This window comes from Oncorhynchus mykiss, chromosome 7 (assembly GCF_013265735.2).
Source record: "Oncorhynchus mykiss isolate Arlee chromosome 7, USDA_OmykA_1.1, whole genome shotgun sequence".
Taxonomy (NCBI): domain Eukaryota; kingdom Metazoa; phylum Chordata; class Actinopteri; order Salmoniformes; family Salmonidae; genus Oncorhynchus; species Oncorhynchus mykiss.
In genome coordinates, this window is record NC_048571.1 from 65,329,874 (window position 1) to 65,352,960 (window position 23,087).

At 40.3% G+C, this 23,087-nt stretch overlaps 2 protein-coding genes across 2 annotated transcripts; both read right to left on the reverse strand.

The window, feature by feature from the left end:
• Positions 1 to 7,324: 7,324 nt before the first annotated feature.
• LOC110528265 (neuritin) lies at positions 7,325 to 12,893 on the reverse strand. Its single transcript, XM_021610179.2, has 3 exons — positions 12,369 to 12,893; positions 8,628 to 8,778; positions 7,325 to 7,752 (listed from the first exon to the last, which is right to left on the reverse strand). The coding sequence occupies exons 1-3, from the start codon at positions 12,481 to 12,483 to the stop codon at positions 7,527 to 7,529; spliced, it is 492 nt and encodes a 163-aa protein (XP_021465854.2). The 5' UTR covers positions 12,484 to 12,893; the 3' UTR covers positions 7,325 to 7,526.
• Positions 12,894 to 14,148: 1,255 nt separating this feature from the next.
• Positions 14,149 to 17,395, reverse strand: LOC100136780 (signal sequence receptor, alpha). The gene is given in 9 exon segments (NM_001124726.1): positions 14,149 to 14,223; positions 14,455 to 14,548; positions 14,680 to 14,758; positions 14,896 to 14,972; positions 15,138 to 15,272; positions 15,609 to 15,736; positions 15,889 to 15,982; positions 16,095 to 16,213; positions 17,289 to 17,395. Coding segments are annotated over 9 exon segments (867 nt in total). The 5' UTR covers positions 17,359 to 17,395; the 3' UTR covers positions 14,149 to 14,152.
• Positions 17,396 to 23,087: the final 5,692 nt, after the last annotated feature.

The window sequence follows — 23,087 nt, forward strand, 5'->3', positions numbered from 1 at the left end:
CTTCCAAAGAACACCATACCTACTGTGAAGCATGGGGGTGGAAACATCATGCTTTGGGGCTGTTTTTCTGCAAAGGGACCAGGACGACTGATCCGTGTAAAGGAAAGAATGAATGGGGCCATGTATCGTGAGATTTTTAGTGAAAACCTCCTTCCATCAGCAAGTGCATTGAAGATGAAACGTGGCTGGGTCTTTCAGCATGACTATTATCCCAAACACACCGCCCGGGCAACAAAGGAGTGGCTTCGTAAGAAGCATTTCAAGGTCCTGGAGTGGCCTAGCCAGTCTCCAGATCTCAACCCCATAGAAAATCTTTGGAGGGAGTTGAAAGTCCGTGTTGCCCAGCAACAGCCCCAAAACATCACTGCTCTAGAGGAGATCTGCATGGAGGAATGGGCCAAAATACCAGCAACAGTGTGTGAAAACCTTGTGAAGACTTACAGAAAACGTTTGACCTCTGTCATTGCCAACAAAGGGTATATAACAAAGTATTGAGATAAACTTTTGTTATTGACTAAAGACTTATTTTCCACCATAATTTGCAAATAAATTCATTAAAAATCCTACAATGTGATTTTCTGGATTTTTTTCCTTCTCATTTTGCCTGTCATAGTTGAAGTGTACCTATGATGAAAATTACAGGCCTCTCATCTTTTTAAGTGAGAGAACTTGCACAATTGGTGGCTGACTAAATACTTTTTTGCCCCACTGTATGTGACCTTAACATATACTCTGAGATTATCTGGGATGGTTTTTCTCTGATTTTAAACCACAAGTCCTGTTTTTTCAGGACTTGCGGTTGAATGAAATCATAATTGCCTGCAGTATAGTAGATGCATTTGCTCTCGGTGTGGGAATAATCTATTCGACTAGACTAGATGATAAGCACTCAGGAAAGTCATGGATAAGCTAATTTTCTTGGACTTTGTAAGGTTTCTCTGTAAGGAAGTGCAATGCTGTAGTTTCCACTTATTGCATCACTGGATCCATGTTAAGATTATTTGTCTTCCATCAATAAAATAGATCTGAATATTCAGTCATTCATTACTTGTCATCAGATTTCTATCCACCAGAGCATTACTAGACAGTGCAGGAAGAAGTTACTTACTGCAACATGCAATACAGACCTACTTTCTTATTAAGTGCATTATCATTGGCACAGACGAAGTGATCGTGTGCATTGTAATGTGGGATATTGTGGGTGATAAACTGGACTGTAGAAATGTCAGCGACGGAGAAGGCAACATAATGAGAGGCTTACACCACCACCACACATGGATGTTAGCCTTCCATGGGGAGTCCTGGGGGCCCTGAGCCCTGCTGCACCCTCTGCCACTCCCCCCACTCCCTCTCTGCATTCTCTGTGGCCAGGTTGGGGAGAACAGATGGTAGCCCACTAACAAGCGGCTGACTGCCAGCTGGGCTGTTCCATACTGGATCCAGTCCTGATTATTAGCACCTTGCCACGAGGACGACTAAAAAAGAAACCATGGTGCAGGGGAGGGACATCATATCAACAATAAGTGTCTCGTGCCTAGAATCTATAACTGTGATAGAGCATATACTGAGTAGGAGCAAGTATAATCTTGATCTAGCAGATCCCTCTGTGGTCATGCAGGTATAAACAGAATAATATGTCATATTTTCAAACTTGATACTTTATTATTTCAAACGCATTACTTTGCAATACAATACTTAATACAATACTTAATGTACTCTGTAGTTTGTATCGCTGAAAAACCACAAACATTTTGAATTCCTAGTGTTTCCTGATGTAGGCCTATTTTTCCATGCAGTAATTCTTTCAATAATCAGTCATACATAATGATATGCTTAGTGTTTATGATATCTCCCTTTAAAAATGTGATATTGCTCATGCTTTCGTTAGCTGCCGATCTCACAGAAAAGGAAAGTAGTTGGTCCCTCAAGTGTTTCCCATACATATTGCTCATGCTTTGTGAATAGCACAACTCTGTTAAAAAAATAAAAAAATGTGGACTCTTGAGATACATGGATGTGGATGTAGCTTTAGTTTAGGCGTAAATCATGCATTCTTATCAATGAGAGATTTGCACAAAAATCTTAGTACTAAGGCCCCGATTCCAACCCAAGTTAAGCGTGCGTAAATGGAAGGTAATTACCTTTTTATGCTCTTTTCTCTTTACATATTATGACCTTGAATTTAAGCTTGAGAATAGCATGATATTCACCTGCTATTCGTTTGAGGTGGAATACATTAAGGTGTGGTGGAGTTGTGTCTACGGACACATCATATTTTGACCTTGATTTAATTCCCCTCATAATTCCGCCATTTTAAACTTGCAGGGAAACCATGAATAAGGTCAAGCTAGCCTGACAGTTCCAAGTGGAAAAAGCATGTGCTTTCTTTTTTTCTAATTTAAATAACAGCATTCTCCATGCACTGTAATTGATATATTGATAAGAGCTATTAATAAGAGCTAGGTAAATGAGTATTCCATTTGGAGAATTGTAAATAAACATGGCAGTTGTTTTAGATAATATTTTCTTATGATCCCTGGAGACATGTGACACCAGGCATAAAGAAGCAAACTGAAAATCATATCAACATGACATGTATTGCCGCCCCTTTAACACAGTGAAATAGAAAACAAAAATTGCTGTGTCATTATTCAGAATTGTAATTGTGTGCCCTCATAATTTGCATTGATGAAATTTGTAGGCTTCTGTAGGGCTGAACCTGCCAAGTTGATGTATGCTCTTTAGAATGTTTTGATTATATGCCCAGGATTTTCTCCTTTTTATTTTACAATTTGTATCACTTTTAATATTAGCCACTATCTCGAGCCACCGTCAGTAATACCCACACATTTATTGTTTCATAATTTCATTCCATTCCGTTTACCTTTCTTTCCTCTGTCATGTCCTTGTAAATTGTTCCTGAGTGTTGCTAGCATTAGTGGATCATATTCGGCTAACGTTGTGCAATAAGTTGGGACATATGTAGCCTATTTGAATCATTATGGAACTAAGAACACACGACTGGACTGTTGTCATACAGTTCCATGATTAGTGGGAATTAGAGTAGATTTATAGGATTATTGTTCAACCTCTTGTACTCTTTTTTTTCCACCTTCCAATATTTTATGGATTGAACTTGAATATGCCAGCTTTCAGTTTGACTCGAACCACTGTATTTTTTATTCATCAGTATATTTTGTGTGTAAAGCTTCTCCAAACCGTAATTCGTTTTAATTCATATATACTTTCCTACCCCAAAAATGTGCCTAAATAATCTACAAGATCAGAGTATTTTTAAATCTACCAGTTGGTGCTGAAACAGAGACGAATATGCATAGATGGCTTTCTTTCATTAATCCCTATATTCTGACCCTGTTCTCTCTATGTATTCTATTAAGTCTGTCGACTATATTCTAACTATATTTGTCTTTGGACACTGTGTTAAAAACCTCCAAACGAGCTTCAATGCCATACAACACTCCTTCCGTGGCCTCCAACTGCTCTTAAATACTAGTAAAACGAAATGCATGCTCTTCAACCGATCGCTGCCCGTACCGGCCTGCCCGACTAGCATCACTACTCTGTACGGTTCTGACTTAGAATATGTGGACAACTATACATACCTAGGTGTCTGGCTAGACTGTAAAGTCTCCTTCCAGACTCACATTAAGCATCTCCAATCCAAAGTTAAATCTAGAATCGGCTTCCTATTTCGCAACAAAGCCTCCTTCACTCAAGCTGCCAAACATACCCTAGTAAAACTGACTATCCTACCGATCCTTGACTTCGGCGATGTAATTTACAAAATAGCCTCCAACACTCTACTCAGCAAATTGGATGCAGTCTATCACAGTGCCATCCTTTTTGTCACCAAAGCCCCATATACTACCCACCACAGCGACCTGTATGCTCTCGTTGGCTGGTCCTCGCTACATATTTGTCGCCAAACCCACTGGCTCTAGGTCATCTACAAGTCTTTACTAGGTAAAGCTCCACCTTATCTCAGCTCACTGGTCACCATAGCAACACCCACCTGTAGCAAACGCTCCAGCAGGTATATTCCACTGGTCATCCCCAAAGCCAACACCTCCTTTGGCTGCCTTTCCTTACAGTTCTCTGCTGCCAATGACTGGAACGAATTGAAAAAATCACTGAAGTTGGAGACTTATATCTCCCTCACTAACTTTAAGCTTCAGCTGTTAGAGCAGCTTACCAATCGCTGCAGTTGTACATAGCCCATCTTAAATAGCCCATCCAACCAACTACCTACCTCATCCCCATATTTGTTTTTCTGCTCTTTTGCACACCAGTATTTCTACTTGCACATTCTCATCTGCACATTCTCATCCGCACTATTTATTTCCTTGCCTCACTTAATTTGCACACACTGTATACAGATTTTTCTATTGTGTTATTGACTGTACGTTTGTTTATCCCATGTGTAACTCCATGTGTTGTTTTTGTCGCTCTGCTTTGCTTTATCTTGGCCAGGTTGCAGTTGTAAATGAGAACTTGTTCTCAACTGGCCTATGGTTAAAATAAAGGTGAAATTTAAAAAATTAAGTTACACTGTATTTAAAGGGATGGCTTAAGATAAATGTACTGAAAATACCATTGAATGAAAACTCATCTAGAAAATATGGTGGCCAGCAAGTGGGAGGGTTTTACATTTATTCAGAGTGCGCAAGGTAGCCACACCTGCAGAGCGCATTACACAACTGTGTGTAGGATAGGAATAAATTCCTAAGTCAGGATTCACCCCTCATTGCCTATTCAGTCAGAGTAGTAACGGAGAAGCTATACAATAACACCACATGTTGCTATAAAACTACAAATTACATAGATTTTATATTTATATTTACTCAGTTTGATGTAATATTACAACTGTTGACAAAATCAAATATTGTAATGCATTGAGACATTAGCCCTAACAATGCAGGGTGGTGCCATAGGATAATCCTATGACTTAAGTCCTATATATTTTAGCTTCCATAATAAAGTGAATATTTGTGGCATTACCTCATCTTTATTTCTACTCAGTATGCTGTGCGTTTTCTATAAGGGTGAATGTGCTTGGAAGTGAACTGTGTACAATTGTATATAGTTGTGGAGTCAATGATATAAAATGAATTAACAGCCAAAAACTATGACTTCCATACAAGACACAGGTTCATAAAACAACGCTGAACATTCTCACATAACCAGGGATAATTTTCAGGTACAATAACTAGTTGGCAAGAGAGAAACTAACTAGACTGTTGTCCTTACAATATTTTCAGTTAAGAGCATTACCTGACTTTAACAGCACCTACTGTCTAACAGGATGACCAAAGAAACGGTTTAACAGAGCAAAAATATAGAAAATACCTTTTTGGTGTCATTATAGCAGCCATGCAACTCCAACCATTTGGGGTTGGTGTGTATGGGTCAAAAGGTCATTGTTTATAAAGAATTCACCTGATTGTCAACAAAACCGACCAATTGCTTTTTTTCATAGGCGTATACTGTAGTAGGTAATTTCATTACAATTGCTTGGGTCTTGGGTATGTATGTTTATCCAGACTCCTAGATATCGATGACATTAACATCTAAGGCCCTGATAACATAACCCTATAATTACTTAGTGCCAAAGACATCTATGGTGACATCTATGGTAACCCAGAGCCATAAGTATCCATTAATCTCTCCATAGACATACAGTGCCTTGCGAAAGTATTCGGCCACCTTGAACTTTGCGACCTTTTTCCACATTTCAGGCTTCAAACATAAAGATATAAAACTGTATTTTTTTGTGAAGAATCAACAACAAGTGGGACACAATCATGAAGTGGAACGACATTTATTGGATATTTCAAACTTTTTTAACAAATCAAAAACTGAAAAATTGGGCGTGCAAAATTATTCAGCCCCTTTACTTTCAGTGCAGCAAACTCTCTCCAGAAGTTCAGTGAGGATCTCTGAATGATCCAATGTTGACCTAAATGACTAATGATGATAAATACAATCCACCTGTGTGTAATCAAGTCTCCGTATAAATGCACCTGCACTGTGATAGTCTCAGAGGTCCGTTAAAAGCGCAGAGAGCATCATGAAGAACAAGGAACACACCAGGCAGGTCCGAGATACTGGTGTGAAGAAGTTTAAAGCCGGATTTGGATACAAAAAGATTTCCCAAGCTTTAAACATCCCAAGGAGCACTGTGCAAGCGATAATATTGAAATGGAAGGAGTATCAGACCACTGCAAATCTACCAAGACCTGGCCGTCCCTCTAAACTTTCAGCTCATACAAGGAGAAGACTGATCAGAGATGCAGCCAAGAGGCCCATGATCACTCTGGATGAACTGCAGAGATCTACAGCTGAGGTGGGAGACTCTGTCCATAGGACAACAATCAGTCGTATATTGCACAAGTCTGGCCTTTATGGAAGAGTGGCAAGAAGAAAGCCATTTCTTAAAGATATCCATAAAAAGTGTTGTTTAAAGTTTGCTACAAGCCACCTGGGAGACACACCAAACATGTGGAAGAAGGTGCTCTGGTCAGATGAAACCAAAATCGAACTTTTTGGCAACAATGCAAAACGTTATGTTTGGCATAAAAGCAACACAGCTGAACACACCATCCCCACTGTCAAACATGGTGGTGGCAGCATCATGGTTTGGGCCTGCTTTTCTTTAGCAGGGACAGGGAAGATGGTTAAAATTGATGGGAAGATGGATGGAGCCAAATACAGGACCATTCTGGAAGAAAACCTGATGGAGTCTGCAAAAGACCTGAGACTGGGACGGAGATTTGTCTTCCAACAAGACAATGATCCAAAACATAAAGCAAAATCTACAATGGAATGGTTCAAAAATAAACATATCCAGGTGTTAGAATGGCCAAGTCAAAGTCCAGACCTGAATCCAATCGAGAATCTGTGGAAGGAACTGAAAACTGCTGTTCACAAATGCTCTCCATCCAACCTCACTGAGCTCAAGCTGTTTTGCAAGGAGGAATGGGAAAAAAAGTCAGTCTCTCGATGTGCAAAACTGATAGAGACATACCCCAAGCGACTTACAGCTGTAATCGCAGCAAAAGGTGGCGCTACAAAGTATTAACTTAAGGGGGCTGAATAATTTTGCACGCCCAATTTTTCAGTTTTTGATTTGTTAAAAAAGTTTGAAATATCCAATAAATGTCGTTCCACTTCATGATTGTGTCCCACTTGTTGTTGATTCTTCACAAAAAAATACAGTTTTATATCTTTATGTTTGAAGCCTGAAATGTGGCAAAAGGTCGCAAAGTTCAAGGGGGCCGAATACTTTCGCAAGGCACTGTAAATGGCTCTGTGACATCATAGCCTTCTGATTACCCAGTACTATAGATATCAATGGTGTCTCCATGGAGACATGGCTCTGTGTGCTAACCTAATCTTCAATCCATATCCCCTCTCTACTCACTGATCGTCTCGCTACTCACCCCACCTCGGGGAATGTGAGAGCGCATGGTGGTGGAAGCGAGGAGGAGGAGAGAGGCATCCCTCACCTATGTGGGGGGCCAGATGGGCCCTCCCAGGATCAACAAGCCCAGGAACAGCAGGGGTAGAGGCGAGCGCAGGCTTGGGGCCGAGCTAGGGCTGCACAGGTCGAAGAGGCTGCCCTGGAAGCGGATCTTCCTGGAGTCTTCTCTTAGCGTCTCCCAGATGGAGCCCACCTCCTCCTGACACCCGGACAGTGCCGTCAGGGCACACGTGTGGAACGCCTCCCAGTGGCTAGGGATGAAAGATCAATCAATGAATCAGTCAAATATATTTTATAAAGCCCTTTTTACATCAGCAGTTGTCTCAAAGTGCTTTTACAAGAGGGTCTTCCACAAATCCACTACCTGTTTCATATTTGACATGAAAACATGCCATTGGTTTTCAATCTATTGGATTGAAGATTGTCATTGATTTGATTTATCTGGCACTTTAATCGCCTCACATGCCATGCTTCAAAGCTCACCTGTAACACATATGGCCAAAGGTGTGTTTTACAGGAGTATTTTTGGTTTATTATTGTTTTTTATACTACTGTCCAGTGAAACTGTAACAGTTTTTATTCTAGCGTTTTGCAAGATCAACCCACCTTTATTTTGTAGTCACAGAAATTAGATTCAAAAAAAGAGCTGATGCTGCACAGGGAACTTCTTTCACCCGGGGAAGGCAAGGCCTGCGTAAGCTTTAGACAATAATATGTTTTACTATGTATAGGAATGCACTCAGTAACAATAAAAAAAAATAGAAGATGGCCTCTGAGTTTCATTACTGCTGCAGCAAAGTCGTACATTCTTCAGTACAGTGGCTCAGTGTTTCAGCACCATTCACTTATGCTATCTTCCTCAGAGGTTGCAGCATCTCTCTCTTCTCTCCACTGTTCTTACGCAAGGTACACACCTTACTGGATTTCGATATTAGATCTTATATGCACAAGCAGAAGGAGACTGCTTAAAAAAACACAGACACTGTTTTATACGTTCTGCCTACAGTCGTAAGAGTAATCAGGTCCCATGAGATCCCGGTGCACTGCAAACACAGATGCAGAGGATGTAGAGGATGCTGTACGTTGCACACACACACATGCACACAGACACACACACCCCTCTCACCTACACACAGCTTCCACTCCCATCTCGCTGGTCACATTCTCCTGGTAGTTATCCATGCTCTCCCCCAGCTCCAGAACACAGTCAGAGAAGTCCCTGTAAATATTCTCACACTTCACATCTGCCGCTGAGACTCTTGCCACAGCCAGGGACACTGCAAAACACACACAGAGAGAAAAACATATCCAAATGCATTAAGGAAAGAAAGGCCATTATATTGCCTGTTGTGAAAAAAATAATACTGTATCCATATGGTACATATCCTGCTTGTTCATTTTTACCATAGGTTTTATTGTACAATTCAGGAATTGCTCTTACAGAGGCCAAATATAATTGTTTTATGTCATGATAGAATAGCAATAGGCTCTCATCTTTATTTAGATCAGTGGACGCTGGTGAGAGGAGCTGTAGGATGACAGGCTCATTGTAATGGCAGGAATGCAGTGAATGAAATGGAGTCAAACATGTGGTTTCCATATGTTTGATGTGTTTGATACCGTTCCATTAATTCCATTCCAGCCATTACATTGAGCCCGTTCTCTTATAGCTCCTCCCACCAGCCTCCACTTTTTTTTTTTTTTTTTTTTTTTTTTTTTTACCTTTATTTAACCAGGCAAGTCAGTTAAGAACAAATTCTTATTTTCAATGACGGCCTGGGAACAGAGGGTTAACTGCCTGTTCAGGGGCAGAACGACAGATTTGTACCTTGTCAGCTCGGGGGTTTGAACTCGCAACCTTCCGGTTACTAGTCCAACGCTCTAACCACTAGGCTACCCTGCCGCCCCTGATCCAGACCTTTATCCATCTCCCTGTTTGAAGAGAAGTGTCTTCTGAAACAAATGGGAAGATGCCAGAAGTAGGTCACCCTCCTTCTTTGTTGTTCTTGGAGTTAAAATGGAGGAAACAGAGACATAACAGCTCTCAGCATCCCTCCCAGGAAGTTTGGCTAATGTTTTTCTTCCAGTCTTTCAAAATGGCCTTTCAATGTAGTTTTAATGACGAGATTGCATTAGAGATATTTGTCCTCCTGTGATTTAGAGATGCTTCAAAGGGTGGATGATGCCATCAGCAGATATGTCCGTTGCCAATAGATATAATCAGCATAGGCTACCTGTGAGAATGGTTCATGTCACAATTCTCTCCCATCTACCTCCTCCCTCCCACCTCCTTATTGATCATTTAGGCTCAGGGGTCAGGTGTCAGGGATAAGTTGTCCAAGGCCACTGTAATAGCCGCTGTCTGTTATATAAGCTTGAATGATTGATTTTAAAGCATAGAAAACATTGAAGTATATCAGGGCATGGGTTATATTGTGATTCTGAGAATAGAGCAACTGCCCCCAGATTTGGTTGCTTGCCTGGATCATTTGCAGTGTCCCACTGCACATTCAATCCAATGCCCCCTCCCCAAATACAGTGGCTTGCAAAAGTATTCACCCCCCTTGGCATTTTTCCTATTTTGTTGCTTTACAAACTGGAAATAAAATAGATTTTTGGGGGGTTTGTATCATGTGATTTACACAACATGCAAAATATTGTTTTTATTGTGAATCAAACAAGAAATAAGACAAATAACTGAACTTGAGCATGCATAATTATTCACCCCCCCAAAAAAGTCAATACTTTGTAGAGCCACCTTTTGTAGCAATTACAGCTGCAAGTCTCTTGGGGTGTCTTTATAAGCTTGGCACGTCTAGCCACTGGGATTTTTGCCCATTCTTCAAGGCAAAACTGCTCCAGCTCCTTCAAGTTGGATGGGTTCCACTGGTGTACAGCAATCTTTAAGTCATACCACAGATTCTCAATTGGATTGAGGTCTGGGCTTTGACTAGGCCATTCCAAGACATTTAAATGTTTACCCTTAAACCACTCAAGTGTTGCTTTATCTTTGGTCTCTTTGTTGTCCTCTCTGCCTCTCTATTAATGCCCTCATTGCTTGGTCCATCAGTTTTGGTGGGCTGTCCCCTCTTGGCAGGTTTTTTGTGGTGCCATTTTCTTTCCATTTTTTAATAATGGATTTAACGGTGCTCCGTGGGATGTTCAAAGTTTCAGATGTTTTTTTTAATCCAACCTTGATCTGTACTTCTCCACAACTTTGGAGAGCTCCTTGGTCTTCATGGTGATGCTTGCTTGGTGGTGCAGCTTGCTTAGTGGTGTTGCAGACTCTGGGGCCTTTCAGAACAGGTGTATATATAATGAGATCATGTGACAGATCATGTAACATTTAGATTGCACACAGGTGAACTTTATTTAACTAATTATGTGACTTCTGAATGTAATTGGTTGCACCAGATCTTATTTAGGGGCTTCATAGCAAAGTGGGTGAATACATATGCACACACCTCTTTTTTGTTTTTCTAGTAATTTTTTACATTTCACTTAACCAATTTGGACTATTTTGTGTATGTCCATTAAATGAAATCAATATAAAAATCTATTTAAATTACAGGTTGTAATCCAACAAAATAGGAATAATGCCAAGGGGGATGAATACTTTTGCAAGGCACTATATAATAATAATGATATTTAAAAATATATATTAGCTGTAATACTACTGGCCACCTAGCAATTTTATGACGTTGGCTTTAGCTAGCCTAGATAGGCCCCAATCTCCCAACCTCATAAGCAGCATACCACCACGCTGCAACCCACTGCTGGCTTGCCACTGAAGCTAAGCAGGATTGGTCTTGGATGGGAGACCAGATGCTGCTGGAAGTGGTGTTAGAGGGCCAGTAGAGGGCACTATTTCCTCTGATATATATATATTTTTAAAGATCCCAATGCCCCAGGGCAGTGATTGGGGACATTGCCCTGTGTAGGTTGCTGTCTCTGGATGGGACATTAAACAGGTGTCCTGACTCTCTGTGGAAACTAAAATATCCAATGGCATTTATTGTAAGAATAGGGGTTTTAACCCTGGTGTCCTGGCTAAATTCCCAATCTGGCCCTCATACCATCATGGCCAACTAATCATCCCCAGCTTCCAATTGGATCATTCTGCTCCCCTGTAACTATTCTGAGGGTTGTTCCTGTAGATGATAAAACTTACCTGGTAAAATAAGGACAACATTAAATAGCTGCCATACCTGCTGGCAAGGTTGGTAGACTTCAGAAAAGCAAGCAATTACTGAATACAACTCACATTCCTTTCAATCATTTACCCAGTTTTTACCAGAGAAGCATATTTAGTTTCTTTAAAAAAAAAGAACCACCAGTCAGGAGGATACAGCTCAAGAGGTAAACTTAAATATGCAGAGACATTTACATATATATTTTTTGTACATAGAATTAAGCATAATGATTAAAAATGTTTCAGGTGTTTGAAAAATGCACAATTCTCCAACTTCAGGATGGGGCCTAGTCCCCCTCCAGACCACCCTCCAGCCATACTCAGTACTTTGTGACCCCAAACCAGCACAACATTGCAAGTCTATTTCTTGTCAAATATCATTCAAGCACTCCAAAATCTATCTGCACACACCTGAGTGACAATGCATTATTGATAAGCACTTAAAATATGAAAAAGGCTTGGCACTATCAAATAGTAGGCTACAACTCTATTCTCACTCTGCATGCAACATCTACATTTAGCCTACACCCTTAATTAATAAAATATTGCGTTTCATCCAATATATTATAAAAACAGAGCCAATACAGTGGTGTCGAAAAATAAATTAATTGAATATGACAAATTATTATTCTACAAATACATATGTATCTAGAACGGTTATTGAACCCGTCTTACCTAATGTAATACATGCACAAAATATTAGAATCTTCGCTGACGTAAATCCCATTCCCATATCAAACCCAGCGGAGGGTGCCTCTCGCCATCTGTGGGATCCAACAAAGTCGCTCATAAATTGAGAAAAAAATCAAAGCGAAGTAAGATGAATCGATCAAGATAAATTACTTATGACGTCCTATCTGGTTACCAGGAGGCGATTGACATTTGCAGTATCAGGTGCAGTTTATTCTCGATCCAAAACATGATAACGGTGACGTTACTTAACCTGCCCCTCGCGTGCGTGCTTCGTCTCAGAGCGCTTCTCTCACCTCATCAACGCTCTTCGCCAGAGATACGTTTAGTGCCATCCCATGTCTCTCATTTGCTGACAAACAAATAGCCCATTGGTACATATGGACAGTCTCCTCTCAGTCGGATCCCTTGTCAATCTGACATCAGTCATCTTTGGTTTCTCTGAGAATAATATTGAGCAAAATCAAAAGACCAAATAAAGTGCTTATTTCAGAGCGTCATAAATTGAGGCATGAAATCAAAACAAATGTATTTGTCACATGCTCCAAATACAACAGGTGTAGACTTTACCATGAAATGCTTACTTAAGAGCCCTTTCCCAACAATGCAGATTGAAAATGACAATTATTCAAAATAAAAAGGAAATAGAAACACAATAAAATAACAAGGATATATATATATATATATATATATATAAAATGGTACAAGGAGTACCGGTACTGAGTCAATGTGCTGGGGTACAAGGTAGTTGAGGTGACTGAGGTACCATGTACATGTAGGTAAAAGTGACTAGGCAATCAGGATAGATAATAAACAGAGTAGCTGCAGTGTGTGAAAGAGTGTGTGGCGTAAATATGTGTGTGTGAGCATATGTAGTTTGTGTGTGTTGGAGTGTCAGCGCAGTATGTGTGAAAAAAATTATAATTCATAATTCAACCAGTTACATTTATTGTAGTATGGTTTGGGAAAAAATTAAACCTGACTCTAAAAGCAAGTACCTTTTCAAATGCATTTGTATCATTCACATTTAACAATGTAACCTGGTAGCTGATGGCCTTTTCTTTTGAAATTCTCTTCACTGAGCCTTTCAAAGCATCTTTATGATATTCCAAAGTATGACACTGAAAAACCTGGTCCACATTAAGGAAAACTTGGGAGACTTAGGAACTTGGGAGACCCTTTTGGTCACTATCTCAATTCCTGACCGTGCAGACAGGGAGTCTGCCACTAAGGCACAGAATAAAATAGAACTAAAAGCTCAATATCATAATACTTCAGGAATTTAAGTATTTAAATACATTTGTAAAAGTAAAAAAAAGAAAAAAGTTTGATTGAAATACTTGGTGTAGCATTATAGCTTTCTTTGGCAGGTCTAAAACTCCAAGTCTTCCCCATGTCTTTCATGGAGCTGGCATGGTGATTCAATTACTCAGTCTTTAGTCTCATATCAGTCCGTTAGTGTTTCAACCACACAGTGATAAAAAAACAAGTTCCTTTATTAAACTAAATGTGGGCCAAATATGCACAATTATGACCATGTCCAACTAGAGTGGTGTCTAAATGGGACACATTCGTGACACCAGTGTCTTCAGTCCAAGAACCCTTGACATTGAGACATTTGGTGTATGCCTATGTAACAGCGGCAAAAAGCTCTTGGATAACTAACTAGGTCCACCCAGAGGTTGATGGTGTTGACGTTTGTGATGTCATGGGCCTTGAACATGGGCCTGGTGGACATTGATATGAAGACGGCCACATCATGGAATGGTTTACTGATCTACTCCCACCGCTCTCTTGGTGCGTTTCCTTGGGGAGGCTTTAGGGGATGCCGATGCCTTGCCTGTAAGAGAGAGCGAGACAAAGAGAGTAAGAGAGAGAGAGAAAGAGGGATGGCCAATACAGCCATTTGCGTTGATATTCATCTTTGTACAGACAAGATAAAAACAGAGGAGGCCTTTTCAAGTACACGTCCAAAAAAGTGGTTGTTATAAGCAGAGTTTGAATTTGTCTTCCTGCACTCAGGAAGAAAAGCTATGACAGAGGACAAAACCCATGACAAAGCTCAACTTACTCATGATGTTGAGGGTCTCTTGGGGAATCCAGCTTATGTCCACACCGTTCATCCCACCAGTGCCCGTCTCCACCTTCACAGGGAACCTCTTCCTCTGCACAAACATAGATGAAAGGTCATCACTTCATTCACCCTGGTGCTCATTTTTAACGTAACATTCAACACCTTATGTAAAGATGTGGAGATATTTTAGACTATGACAATTTAGATTCATGAAACTCGTACCGTCCTAGACTCCAGCACCTGGTACATGCCAAAGACCGCCAAGACAACCAATCCAGTCAGGAAGATATACATGAATATTCTGGAGGAGAAACAAAGGAAAACATGTCATACTATAAAAATGAGTTAAAATAATTAAACAAATGTACCTAAAACATAAATTAAAATAACCAAATACTGGCATAAAAATAGAATTGATGTATGCAAAGAAATGCTTACGTCTCTCCATCCAGTCCCTCCTCCAGCTCAACGATAGTGACGGTCTGGTTGTAAATGGCCGTCTGGAAACCGTTGCCCTGCAGGACAGTCAAAACACAAGCGCCTCAGGACATACATTCCAATGAACTTCTGAACCTGGTCATGGTGATGTCTGAACACCTGGTCAACAACCCATATGAGCTGGGCATACTGAAGATGCAAAACATTACAATAATAAAAACAATCAATAAATCTAGTCTCACCTCACTGTCCTGGTAGTTGAGTAGGATAACCAGGCCGAAGGGACGACCAGCCATAGGCTGAGCAGGGATGAAGGAGTACTCAAAGGAGGCCTGCTTCTGGGGCTGGACCACAGTGCTTAGGGGCAAGGCTGTGAACTAGATACCAAAAAAATCTTGTTTACTTTTCTGATCAACAATGGCAGAGAGTTCCCAATACTACATTTTACAGGGCATTCCATGTATATTTGGTAAATACAACACTGTTTTTGAACTAACTGTCATCTATCATAGGTAATACATATGTTATCAGGTTTGTAAAGGCTTTATAATAAGTTAATATTATAGTAATTGTTAGTTAATAAATTGGAAGTAAACATATTACAAACCCCATTATAATGTATGAAGTGTTACAGAATCATGTGTGTTTCATGGGGACTTTCTATTCCTCAGATGAGGCATGCAGGCGTCATGCATCCGAGAGACCAGACTCACATTCTGGATGTAGAACTGGAAGTCCTGAGGGTAACGGAAGGAGGCCTCTAGGGAATGGACAGTGAAATCCTGGCTTCCCTTGTTGGTGAAACCCACCAGGAACTTCACAATCTCATTGGCTGGGAACTCTGGATAGAGGGCACAAAGATATACAAATTAAACCATTGATGTGAATGAATAATTAAATTCAACGCTGTCTTGCATATTAACCTTTACATTTACAATGAATGACTGAGTGTAAAATGATATGAAAGTCTTCATCAAGGAAGAGAAGGCCAACCTTCCCCAGTCACAAAGACAATGGTGGTGTCAGCATCAGGGTGAGAGGTTACATCTCCAACTGCAGCATCTTCATCTATGTCATCTTCTGTTTCCTGAGAGATTTAAAAATATCAAATCAAATAGCAATATGTCAAATGACTGTCTGGTTCATTTGGCAGGGACAATAGAAGCCGCTTTCATCCCAGTTCGACCAACGACACATACTGAGCCTGGGACCTGATCTTCTTCCACCAGCACCTCATCCTCTTCCTCCTCCTCCTCCTCATCGACTGTTGAATCCGGGAAAATGTCCTCCGCAGACTCAGAGTCTGCAGATACTCGGCCTGTCCAAACAGAGAAGAAGCCATTAGCAATGTGTGCATTTTAACACATACACATTGCATAAATTGCTATAATAACTGATAAGTGTGACTTCAACTCACCACCTGTTAAAAAGGCCAGGTCTCTTAACCTAAAGTTACCCCTAGTTTGTCCATCTTCACAAAAAATACACATAGGATACAATGGATCAAATAAATGTAAACTAGTGACACTACTAAATAGATACAAGTGATAATGAAAAGAGATTAATTAGTTAATTGTGCTCGTTCACAAAGAATGTGTAGCCTAAAGGCTAAAACTAGGTCCTGTTATGCTTCATGATTGGTAGGCCTAATTAATCGAAAATGCTGTATAAACTTTGTATAACAAATTGCAAAGCCAATCATTTAGTAGTAGGCCTGCCCTATTGTATCAATTTGAACACTATGTAACAGGCAAGATAAAACGTAAAAGTAAGCGCCTCACACGGGTGTTACAATGCATCAACACAGTACTAACGCAACGATGATCCTGGGACACGTCACCATAGAGAAAAGGGGAACTCAGTGTAGAGATTACCGTTCTCCTAGCAGCAGTATATTATGCTGGCAGCATGACCGCAGATATTTTACTTGTATTTTTCAAAATAAGAGCCCCCCTGCAAAGATAGGCTAAACTTTGTGAATATCATTTTTTAGCGCTCTAGTGCAGAATACTAGTTGTGTATAGAAACGAATATTGCCTACCAGACACATTTTGTCTTGAAAAATGTGTCATTTTTGTTTCACCACAAAACTACATCTATGGAAATGTTGCATTTGCATAGGCATGCGATGTCTCAACAAGCCTATATTGAGAAAGCTTCCCAAAGTGTTATGTTCCTGCTATAATTTTGTGTTAAATGCATTTGTTTAATTAATCAAATATGGATATTGAGCACGAAGCTTTAAAATAATGCAGTCTTCAAACGTTAAATATCACTGAATGAAAAACTGCGTTATGCCACGTCAATGTTAACTTTGTTAACGTTTCATTATTGCAATGAACTCTGGACCGTTGTAGTGACGAATACAAATTCAAAAGGATAAAATGACTTACCGAAGGATATCAGGCCACATGGGAAAGCCACGAGAAAAAGTACAAGTATTTTTGATCCAAAATTGAACATTTTGCTGCGGTCAAGTTCGTAGCTTGCTACATACACACCAGCACTCAGGAAAAGGAAGAAAAGTTAGAGAAGACGTGGGATAAGAGTTTTAAGACACGCCCATACTATGCACGTATAGGTATTGTCAAACTGTTTAGGATAAATTAATTGACTCAACAACAACAAAAACACATGTCATTATTCCATCCGTCATCGATAATTAAATTAACTTATGTTGGGGGGGGGGGGGGGGGGGTCTCAGTATAGGTAACCATTGTAGATCATTTTAGGCCTACGCTGTCTAAATATTTATAATGTTTTTTTGTATCTTTGCAGACACTATAATTTTCTTTTTTTAGCACAATAGCAAACACATTAGTACATTTCCCAAAACGTACAAACCAAAAATGAGTCCTAATATTTCAGTCAAAAATAAAGCGGTGCTGCATCCCTTGGTATAAAACTCACACAAAATATTCTCTCTCTTTTACGCATTACCAAAATGTGGCTCAGCATGAGTTGTTTTCATAGGAAGGATTGTGGTTTTCTGCAGATTGCCCTGCTGATGCACAAAAGAAATGACAAGCTAACATCCTGCAGCAAACTCCCAGAAAGAACCCTAGATGAACCTGCATCACTAAAACCAACACCTTAAAATACAAATGTAATAGTTTAGTACAGAATTACGCTTCAATATAATTACATCTTGGATCAATCTTTTAGAGAGTCACAGGGAGGGATTAAATTATTTATTTTTTATTTTTCTCAAGCGAGTCTGAATTGATCAGGTTTATAAACTCGCAATCATGGCAGATAGCTGTAACAGCAGCACTCAAACAACAGGTAAGTCTGATCTATTTTAACTCACAATATTATTTAGATTTTTTTAACCTTTATTTAACTAGGCAAGACAGTTAAGAACAAATTCTTATTTTCAATGACGGCCTAGAAACAGTGGATATTCTGGTGCCCTTTTTAAAAGCTTGTTTGAAGTTAGACAATATTTTATTCTCATGAAGAGGTCAAAAAGGTCAAATTTACACGCCATAAAACAAAAATGCAGCTCAAAACTCTTCAGGTTCAAAGATTGGTGTCAGCGTAATAAAAAATAAAAAAAGTATTACACCGTGTAATCCAAATGAACCCACACACTGTTGTAGGCTCCCAAAAGACATGTGGGAGGATATACAACAGTGTGTTGGTTAATTTAGTTTACTTTGAACTATTTATTCAATTCAGTGTCTTCTGGAGCTATAGACATATTACACATGACAAGCCATCAAATCTTGAAAGAAAGATGAATACCCACACACTATTCCATGCACCTGCCGTTTTATTGTGCAAAATCTAGACCCGAAAGTCTTGTCAGCCGAATGCAAAGAAAACAACGTATACTAACGGTTATACACCTGTTCTGTTTCTTGTTGTTGTTCTCCCTATAGTTTTTGGTATTTTCTGCGGGTCTTTTGAGCTGTGGATCCTACTGTCAGTTGTCAGCACAATGTTGGTCTTTTCAGTGTGCTGGAATATTCTTTGCTGTATCGAAACACATTGTACAGGTAAGACTGAAGTCAATGGTTAACACAACCTCTGATTGAAAAGAAAATACTGACAGAGAACACTCTTTTGTTGTTACAGATAAAGGAAATACATTTCTGCCCCGCTTCAGAAGGAGGTGTGTATCTAATTGCAGTTTTTCTCAATTGCCTACAAGCAATTTTTTGATTTGTGCTCAAATCCATTTACAGATCTTCTGATCATATTCTTGGTTTTGTACCTGACTTGTATATCTTAGACCACCTTTTGCAAAACTTTAAATACATATGTCATCAGTGAATACGAAATTCACTGTTATGTGCTTTGTTCACAGAATATTAACACAACGTTTTTGTCAGAAGAGAAATGTGTGCAATTGTGTTCTGTTTCCGGCAATCAGTAAACTATTAATCACCCCATCAGTGTCATAGCCATGTACAATAAAGGGAAGGATCTAGGCAATAGGGACAATATCATTTTTATACTTTTTACAAAATTGCAGACATTCAGAGATGTTACTTTCAGTAACTTTTGGTTAATCTTAAATCATAATCTTCAACAATTTTACATTCCATTATAGATAATTACTTTTGGTATACAGTGCCTTGCGAAAGTATTCGGCCCCCTTGAACTTTGCGACCTTTTGCCACATTTCAGGCTTCAAACATAAAGATATAAAACTGTATTTTTTTGTGAAGAATCAACAACAAGTGGGACACAATCATGAAGTGGAACGACATTTATTGGATATTTCAAACTTTTTTAACAAATCAAAAACTGAAAAATTGGGCGTGCAAAATTATTCAGCCCCTTTACTTTCAGTGCAGCAAACTCTCTCCAGAAGTTCAGTGAGGATCTCTGAATGATCCAATGTTGACCTAAATGACTAATGATGATAAATACAATCCACCTGTGTGTAATCAAGTCTCCGTATAAATGCACTTGCACTGTGATAGTCTCAGAGGTCCGTTAAAAGCGCAGAGAGCATCATGAAGAACAAGGAACACACCAGGCAGGTCCGAGATACTGTTGTGAAGAAGTTTAAAGCCGGATTTGGATACAAAAAGATTTCCCAAACTTTAAACATCCCAAGGAGCACTGTGCAAGCGATAATATTGAAATTGAAGGAGTATCAGACCACTGCAAATCTACCAAGACCTGGCCGTCCCTCTAAACTTTCAGCTCATACAAGGAGAAGACTGATCAGAGATGCAGCCAAGAGGCCCATGATCACTCTGGATGAACTGCAGAGATCTACAGCTGAGGTGGGAGACTCTGTCCATAGGACAACAATCAGTCGTATATTGCACAAATCTGGCCTTTATGGAAGAGTGGCAAGAAGAAAGCCATTTCTTAAAGATATCCATAAAAAGTGTCGTTTAAAGTTTGCCACAAGCCACCTGGGAGACACACCAAACATGTGGAAGAAGGTGCTCTGGTCAGATGAAACCAAAATTGAACTTTTTGGCAACAATGCAAAACGTTATGTTTGGCGTAAAAGCAACACAGCTGAACACACCATCCCCACTGTCAAACATGGTGGTGGCAGCATCATGGTTTGGGCCTGCTTTTCTTCAGCAGGGACAGGGAAGATGGTTAAAATTGATGGGAAGATGGATGGAGCCAAATACAGGACCATTCTGGAAGAAAACCTGATGGAGTCTGCAAAAGACCTGAGACTGGGATGGAGATTTGTCTTCCAACAAGACAATGATCCAAAACATAAAGCAAAATCTACAATGGAATGGTTCAAAAATAAACATATCCAGGTGTTAGAATGGCCAAGTCAAAGTCCAGACCTGAATCCAATCGAGAATCTGTGGAAAGAACTGAAAACTGCTGTTCACAAATGCTCTCCATCCAACCTCACTGAGCTCGAGCTGTTTTGCAAGGAGGAATGGGAAAAAATGTCAGTCTCTCGATGTGCAAAACTGATAGAGACATACCCCAAGCGACTTACAGCTGTAATCGCAGCAAAAGGTGGCGCTACAAATTATTAACTTAAGGGGGCTGAATAATTTTGCACGCCCAATTTTTCAGTTTTTGATTTGTTAAAAAAGTTTGAAATATCCAATAAATGTCGTTCCACTTCATGATTGTGTCCCACTTGTTGTTGATTCTTCACAAAAAAATACAGTTTTATATCTTTATGTTTGAAGCCTGAAATGTGGCAAAAGGTCGCAAAGTTCAAGGGGGCCAAATACTTTCGCAAGGCACTGTATATTGAGGGCTATACATTCATATCAATTGTGTTCCTCCATTGTATTCACCTTTCCTTATTTCTACTGTGGATTTTGTTTCTGTGCGCCAAAGGAAAGTCTCCAAAACTACGAACAAATCAGCCTATGTATTGACTACATGGAATTAGATTGTGATGATACCGATGAATGAATCTGGCTAAAATGTTGGCTGGCTGGCTCACTTACTCACTCACTAGCTCATTCTCATAGCAGGCAGGGGCAAAACATCCAGCCTTTCTGGGGGGTATAAATCTGGTCTGGAAAGATGGGGAGGCCAAATAATCCACGTGTGGGCGCTTGTTCTCCGGTACAATGTTGGCTAGCAGCAAGCCTCTTTCCACTGTTTTATGCATCACTACAGCTGATGTGCATCTAACAGTCAAAACTCTGCTACAAAAAAAAGAAAAAAAAGGGAAAGTAACTGAACGACCACCGACCACCGACCAGTAGCACTCACCTCCTCGCTCCCCAACACACTCGACCCTCTCCAATTCGCCTACCTCCCTGACAGCTTCATGGACGATGCAATCGTCAATGCACTGCACACTGCCCTCACCTACCTGGACAAAAGAAATGCATAAGATGCTGTTCATCAACTACATCTCGGCCTTCAATACCATAGTGCCCTATAAGCTCATTAGAAAGCTCACAGCAATCAGTCTGAACTCCTCCCTATGCAACTGGTCCTTGACTTTCTGACCGGGCACCCCCAGTGAAGGTGAAGGTAAGCAACATTACCTCCTCAACAGTGATTCTCAACACGGGTGCCCCACAAGGGTGCGTTCTCAGTTCCCTCCTGTATTCCCCTGTATACCCACGAGTGTGTGGCATCACACAGTTCCAACTCTATCATCAAGTTCCATGACGACAACAGTAGTAGGCCTGATTACCAACAACGACGAGACAACCTACAGGGAGGAGGTAGGCACTCTGACGGTGTGGTGCCATGTAAGCAACCTCTCCCCCAGCGTTAGCTAAACAAAGGTGCTGATTGTGGTCTTCAGGAGGAACCAGGCTGGGGCACGCCCCCATCCTCATCAACAGGGCCGCCATGGAGACGATCAATAACTTCTATTTCCTCGGCGTACACATCTCAGAGAAGCTGAAATGGTCTAACCACATGGACACGTGGTGAAGAAGGCACGACAGCGACTCTTCATCCTCAGGATGCTGAATACATTTTGCCTGTCCCCGAGAACCCTCACAGTGTTCTACAGGAGAACCATTGAGAGCATAATGTCGGGCTGCCTCATAGCCTGGTACGGTAACTCCACCTCTGTGGACCACAGACGCAGAGAGTACAGGAGCATCATGGTAAAAACTGGAAGACTGGCCAATAGTTTCTACCCTCAGACCATCAGGCTGCTGAATAGCCACCACTAGTCAGCTACCTGCTCCCCCCTCTCCCCTGCTACTCCCACTATGGACACCCCGCAAGGGACTTTTACTCTGCCCCCACACCGACGACATTCATCCCTTTTGCAGTTATTAATATATACAGGGGGGCAAAAAAGTATTTAGTCAGCCACCAATTGTGCAAGTTCTCCCACTTAAAAAGATGAGAGAGGCCTGTAATTTTCATCATAGGTACACTTCAACTATGACAGACAAAATGAGAAAAAAATCCAGAAAATCACATTGTAGGATTTTTAATGAATTTATTTGCAAATTATGGTGGAAAATAAGTATTTGGTTACCTACAAACAAGCAAGATTTCTGGCTCTCACAGACCTGTAACTTCTTCTTTAAGAGGCTCCTCTGTCCTCCACTCGTTACCTGTATTAACTTGTTATCAGTATAAAAGACACCTGTCCACAACCTCAAACAGTCACACTCCAAACCCCACTATGGCCAAGACCAAAGAGCTGTCAAAGGACACCAGAAACAAAATTGTAGACCTGCACCAGGCTGGGAAGACTGAATCTGCAATAGGTAAGCAGCTTGGTTTGAATAAATCAACTGTGGGAGCAAATA

Excerpts from the sequence above, each read along its gene's own strand:
- LOC110528265 (XM_021610179.2), bottom strand. The coding sequence starts at position 12,483 with ATGAGCGACTTTGTTGGATCCCACAGATGGCGAGAGGCACCCTCCGCT. Across the intron at positions 8,779-12,368 it reads TTGTGCATGTATTACATTAG|TGTCCCTGGCTGTGGCAAGA; the intron begins GTAAGACGGGTT and ends TGTGTTTTGCAG. Across the intron at positions 7,753-8,627 it reads GGAGTGGAAGCTGTGTGTAG|CCACTGGGAGGCGTTCCACA; the intron begins GTGAGAGGGGTG and ends TTTCATCCCTAG.